Genomic DNA, 6,000 nt, shown 5'->3' with positions numbered 1-6,000 from the left:
TTTTTTTTTTTTAAACTATAATTTTTTATTTAAATAAGACACAGGAACTTCTATACCGAAAAAAATACAAAACAAAAGCCACACATTTCCTTGTGTAAAGCAATATTATGTGATAACTTGAATACTGTTCAGCACAGTGGCTAGAAATAACAGTACAACTATGTACAAAACTTTAAACAATATTTGACAAATTTCTACAGCTGGATGTAGAATACAATAGAGATAAACAACTGCTGGGAAATTTACATGGCAAAGCATTAGCTTTAACGCATTTGGTTCAAAACCTTCAAATCTGCTAAGAACAAATGTGCAATTCAATTAATATTTAGTTTCTCATGGAAAAAAAAAAAAAGAAGTACACAATGGCATTGCAGTTATTGTACAGAGCTCACCGCTGATCTAAAAACAACTCATCGTATCCCCCGGTAATCTAACACCAACAACCGAGACTACGATTTCTTATCTGGACATAACCAGAGCAAAAAAAGGTCACTGTACTGCAATGTTAATCTAGAAGGAAAAATATCAAAAGGAACCGATACTTACATCATGAGTATTTTCTCCCCTTTATCTTCAATCTATAAAATATATAGTGTTTTCACCTAGGCCTGAGATTAGTAGGGTTAAAGATGGCTGTTGTGTTTCAAGCAGGTTTTTCATGTGAAAATGGTTAGAGACAGACCTCTCTCCTCATGTTTTCTGCAGGGGAGCCAAAAACCAGTTACTGTTTTATAGGCTGCAAATTCCACCTTGTAAGGCAGTATTAACAAAACCTCGGTAATAAAAAGAAACCACGCTTTATCTCATAAGAAAGCATGTATTTAGTGAGCAGTTATTGGTTGTTCACTCTCACCCCCCTCCATTCTCATCTCCAAAAGTGGGAAAGAAATAAAAGAATAATGGAGCAAATTTAAATGCTCAGTAGCTGCAGGCTACTAATCTCTTCAATTCCTGGAAAAGCTCACCTTTATTCTCTTAGGAGCAGACAGCATAAATGTAATTCCACTGAGCTGAAAGCAATGGAGCAAGAATATCAAGTTTATTTTGCCTTTGGGGTCCTCTTTGTATCACAGGAAATCATCTCTGAAAGCAGTGCTCTTCTTGTTCCAGTACAACAGAAGAGCACCACTAACCCCTTCTTGCCATTTTGAGAAAGTGTCCAGCCTGCAAAACCAGTATTAGCATTTTTTTATTATTATAATTCATACTTAAGGAGGGGGGAGAACACACTTTTACACATACAGCTTAAAGTAAGCAAAAGTTACGGGAGAAGCTTTGATTAAGTAACAAACTTAAAACTATTGTTTTCCCCATCCCTCTTAAAACACCCACTTGCTACTTGCGGACTTCAATCCAAACACAATTATTCACTACGTAAATTAAATGCTGCTCATCTAACACTGCTCGACAAAACCTGAAAACCTATTTCCAACCAGCAAATGAATGAGCATTTCCAAAAGAGAAACTAAACATTAATTTGACTTTTAGACGGTAACAGTAGCATTTCACATCCTTAACTGCCAACAAAAACATGAGAGGAAATCCCCATCACCCCGCCTGAAACCTGAAAGAATTTCTGTCCTCAAACAAAAACATTCTTGTCTTTCAAAATCCTCTCACACACAACATGGAATGTTTCTCATGTACAGCCTAGTACTGAACACCTTATTTGCAACAGTTTAACAGTCATTAACCGAGCAACACCTGAAACCTTTAAATGCCACATTTTACATATATTGAAATGACAGTAAATGCAACAGTTGTTTTTTGCTTGTAAGCACATGACAAAGTGATATTCATCACAGATTTGCTGGTTCTCCTCACGTTCACCCACGTCCAGGGTCACCATTCACCTGGAGCTGAATGCACTTATTCCAAGAAAGTGGAATGTAATGAGGAAATATTAATGCATAAAATAAGGAAAGGCAAAAGAGTGATGTTCCCTCTTTAGCTTTGTAGCTGTAAAATATTTAATATCCTAATATGATATACATTCCAAGTTACCTGAGTTTACACTTCGAGAGAAGTACCTGAAGCTAGGCCATAGGGTGGGCACTGTGCAACTGCTGTGGCCACTTTTTTTTTTTTTTTTTTTTTTTGCATTGTGTGTATTACAGAAGTTAGAAACATAAACACCTGGATCAATTGTAAACATAATCCTGAAGTACAGTATTTTCCATAGGACACAACACAGCAAGACATTTTCTATTCAGACAGGCAACTTTTTTTTTCTTTTTTTTTTATATATATATAGAGCTTATTTATACTGTAGAATTTCAAACAGAACACAGGACAGTACTAATCTGGTCAAACATACTATGAAATGCATAGTCTCCACTTAAAACGCTTAATGATATATGGATTCTGCAGGCATCACTGCTTTCTCACAAAAGATGCTGAATATGGATTCTGTCCCTGCCAAGAACAGCGTTGAGATATTTTTCAGAATGCTGCTAAGTACTCCTTTTTGTTCTGAAAGGTTGCCACCTCATGCAGATGTATCTGAACTGTTACCTCCTCAATCCTTGCTTTGGGGCAGAGGCCTGCTCCACACCTTGGTCTAGATTAGCGCATAGCTCTGAGGAGAGGAATGCTCTTCAGTCTGAATTTCTTGCAGAAGAGGCTGCTGCTGCTGCTGCTGGGATGGTTGCTGTACCAAGACCTCTGTAGAGTCCATTGTGCTGGTGTCATCTGACAGAGATGAGAAAGAGACTCGAGACGAAAGCTGCTCAACAGTCAGGCTGCTCAAAGCTGTGCTTTGACTGGAGTTTGGAGAGTTCTTCAGTGTCAGGTCTGAAGCCGGAAGTAGGGGGCCCAGAAGTTTTACAGGACAGAAAGCTGATCCGGTTGGGATGAAATTAACCTTGTTTTTGTCAGGACATGAAAAGAGAGGGGTTGAGACAGGCTGACGAGACCTACAACAAGAAAAGAGATTACATACTCGGCCAACTGAGATGTTTATGTGTTGTGAACTTTGTGGTTCTACGGGTTGCTAAAATGTGAATGACAAGGAATGGGATTAATTGGACAGAGGGGCAAACATCTTCCATATTGGTAGTCAGCTAACTGATCCACAGCATTAAAAACAGTGCCATCACAAAAATGACCTGATTATCACTGGATAAACATGCACCTTTCCAGCAAGAAAAATGAAAAAATGCCATGGTAATTTAGAATGACAAATTCTTCTCTAACGATAGCACTGCAGAAACAACACATGTAGTCGCATCAAATCTTTGAGAAACTCCATGAATTTGACCTCTCCTTCCCCATATATTCTATCATTTGCTCGGAGGCTTCCTCCACAACCTAGCATTGCTCCTTCACCATCCGTTGGGCAATGAATGCTAGTAGAGCAAGATCCATTCCCTCCTTCATTCTTTTCATCCACAGGAGCTAAGCCTCAACAACCTCAATCTCAACAGCATGTGTTTACTGCTGAGTCTAGGGAAAGACACAATGTCCAAGAGTTTAATTTCTGATTTCCTGCTCAACAGCAAAACTATTGAGCAAAGTTTGTCATTAAGTATACTACCATCTAAACACACTTTATATAATATAGATTTCATGTCATTTTATGCGTTTTAAACAAGCGTAACCATAGTTATACAAATGCAACCCATGCTCAAAACTGATAAAGAATTCTGGCAAGGGGAGTTTTTGTGTCAAACCAGGAACATTTACAAAAGTTAATACAAGCATATGAAGTGAAGTTTATAAATGCTTAGGAATATAAATGTACCTTATCTTTTCCGCTTGGATTTTTGTTGCCTTTTATAAATGCACAGAAAGAGTTCAAGCATAAAAGACTCCATTTCCTCTTCAAACCAACATGAACACTTCAACTTCTCTTCTGTACAAACTAAGAATAGTTTGCTCCTGAAAAGCTCATCAGCTGGAATAGTTTATTCATCTGCAGTTGAGTGGGCTCAGTAAACAGGTTTACTGCTTTGCAGATACCAGCTGATATAAAAGGCATTACTTACGACATTTCCTCAAAGACCTTCACTCGCTCACATCCCTCTGGGGGCTCTCGTTTGAACATGTAGCTGTTGTTTGGTTTGGGAGATGAGGCATACTTGGGCAACGGTGAGCTACTCCCACTGTCTGAAAATTTAAAGCAGTTATATTACTAGAGATTGAGAGTGTTTTTTTAATTAAGCTTGATTTCCAAACAAGATGCCTTTTTCACAGTTCAGCCGCTATGCTGGTTTGCTTCTACCACAACGATTCCTTTATCGCAGGCAATTTCTAACACCCTTGCATAGCACATTTCTTCTGAATAAAAGCTTCAGTGCAGCAGTAATCACATAACACGTAACAGGAGGATATTTTTATCCAGAACACCGCAACTGGCATGAAGAGTTGTGATCCTGGAATCAAATTGGCTCTAATTATGTATTTCAAAAAATATAAATCAACACACTAATATGCATTACACATGCAGAAGAGTTATGAGTGGTAATGAAACCTTCTCATTGTATAAACAGTTACTGAAAATGTGTGCATGCAGCATCTGTCTTATTTTATAACAATCCTTGGCAGGTATGCTGACCACATTAGTTTCACTAATAGCTCAAAATTTGCAAAGAAACAAAGTACATTTTTAATACAGGTATGGGTATGTTGTCATTATAATGTCCTACCTCATTTGCTTTACAGTTTAGTTCTCTTAGTATCCAAAATAAAACCTCCACAATTCCACCCTCTCATCATCACTAACGATAGGATCTAGCTATTCTTTATGGCTGCAGCTGCCTTTGTGTTTTGCAGAGGATTACTAGGCACACTTAGAACTAAAGACACACACATCTAGGGCACAGGACAGACTTTGCAGCAGGCAGACTTGCACTTCCTGGCAAGTCTGAGAGATAAGACTCAACTCTAGTGAAGTCAGAAGAACAAAAGTTTGAAAAGTTCACCTTAAACAGAAAGTGAACCACCTTTTCCTTCATCTTGACAATGTTAACACTGAATGCATGAAGAAAATAAAGTAGGTACAAAAATAATTACTCACAGAAATTGACCCTTCTGCAGTGGCTTCTACTTTTTCCAAGAGCAAGAGGCCAACACAAGTGGCTCCCTATTCTATGTTTGGGCTTACAATTAAAAAAAAATTAAGTGAAAAGGCAAGGTTAAGGAGGATTTACCAATTTACAAGAAAAAGCAATGAAGAGAAATTATAGCTCCTACTTTGGCTCCTTTCAAGTGTTTTCACCAGTTTGGTGTACCTTACTCTTTTTAACTCTGATATCTTTCCTTATTCTGCTGCTGAAAAGGCACATTTGAACAACACTGGAAAATCAATCAAAGCTTCAAGCATTACAATCTGGATTTACTGAAACATAAGTTTTTCTTAAGAATTTGCAAATGGTAACTACATAAACATTTGCATAAGCATGACTCAAATACAGAGGCTAATCATTAGAGGTTTTGAACCATCAGCAAGACACAAATCAGCTCAATGTCACACATCCTATTTTACTGTTCAAGGTATGAGAAGATGATCAAAGTGGACCTTTGTATAGTGATTATTCTGCTCTTGCCTGCTGCATGGTGAACACACACAACTTCAATTTACAGAATTTTTGGTGTTAACTGTATGAAGGCAACAAGTCTAGAGACAATGCAGATATTTGTCCTGCTGAGTACATGATGGTCTTTTGGAATCTTTCCACTGTTGGCCTTCATAGCTCATTCCAAATACAGAAATCATTAACAAAACCCAGACAGTTTGTTTCCCCCTTCTAATATTTAAAATTGAAGATCCAAGTTTCTATTTAAAAACTCTGGGACATAAAATGAGCTACTGTTCATTCTAGTGAATACTGGAAAACTGTGGAAGTACATCCAAGGAAAGAATTAAACTGAATTCAAAATTAAGTCAGCTCTTGGAAGATTCAGAGTGTTGTCTAGCCAGTGCAGTTTTCAATAAATTTTGGTTTGTTTAGCCCTGTTTGGCAGAAACTTTCTACATAGAACATCTGTTAAACATGTAAA

At 37.6% G+C, this 6,000-nt stretch overlaps 1 protein-coding gene across 6 annotated transcripts in view; it reads right to left on the bottom strand.

The window, feature by feature from the left end:
* GLCCI1 (glucocorticoid induced 1) overlaps window positions 1-6,000 on the bottom strand; it is a 52,600-nt gene continuing 46,600 nt past the window's right edge. For 4 of the 6 annotated variants that reach the window (XM_010712664.3, XM_085227490.1, XM_085227489.1 and 1 more), the window contains 2 exons: window positions 3,987-4,107; window positions 1-2,915 (listed from right to left, as the gene is read on the bottom strand). In XM_010712664.3, coding sequence (XP_010710966.2) covers window positions 2,561-2,915; window positions 3,987-4,107 — 476 coding nt within the window. In that variant the 3' untranslated portion in view covers window positions 1-2,560. The remainder of the gene's footprint in view (window positions 2,916-3,986; window positions 4,108-6,000) is intronic. The other 2 variants (XM_085227492.1, XM_085227493.1) reach the window with 1 other exon arrangement.

This window comes from Meleagris gallopavo, chromosome 6 (genome assembly GCF_905368555.1).
Source record: "Meleagris gallopavo chromosome 6, MGAL_WU_HG_1.1, whole genome shotgun sequence".
NCBI lineage: Eukaryota > Metazoa > Chordata > Aves > Galliformes > Phasianidae > Meleagris > Meleagris gallopavo.
Note: the sequence above shows the minus strand (reverse complement) of the source record. Positions and strands in the feature narration are given on the sequence as shown.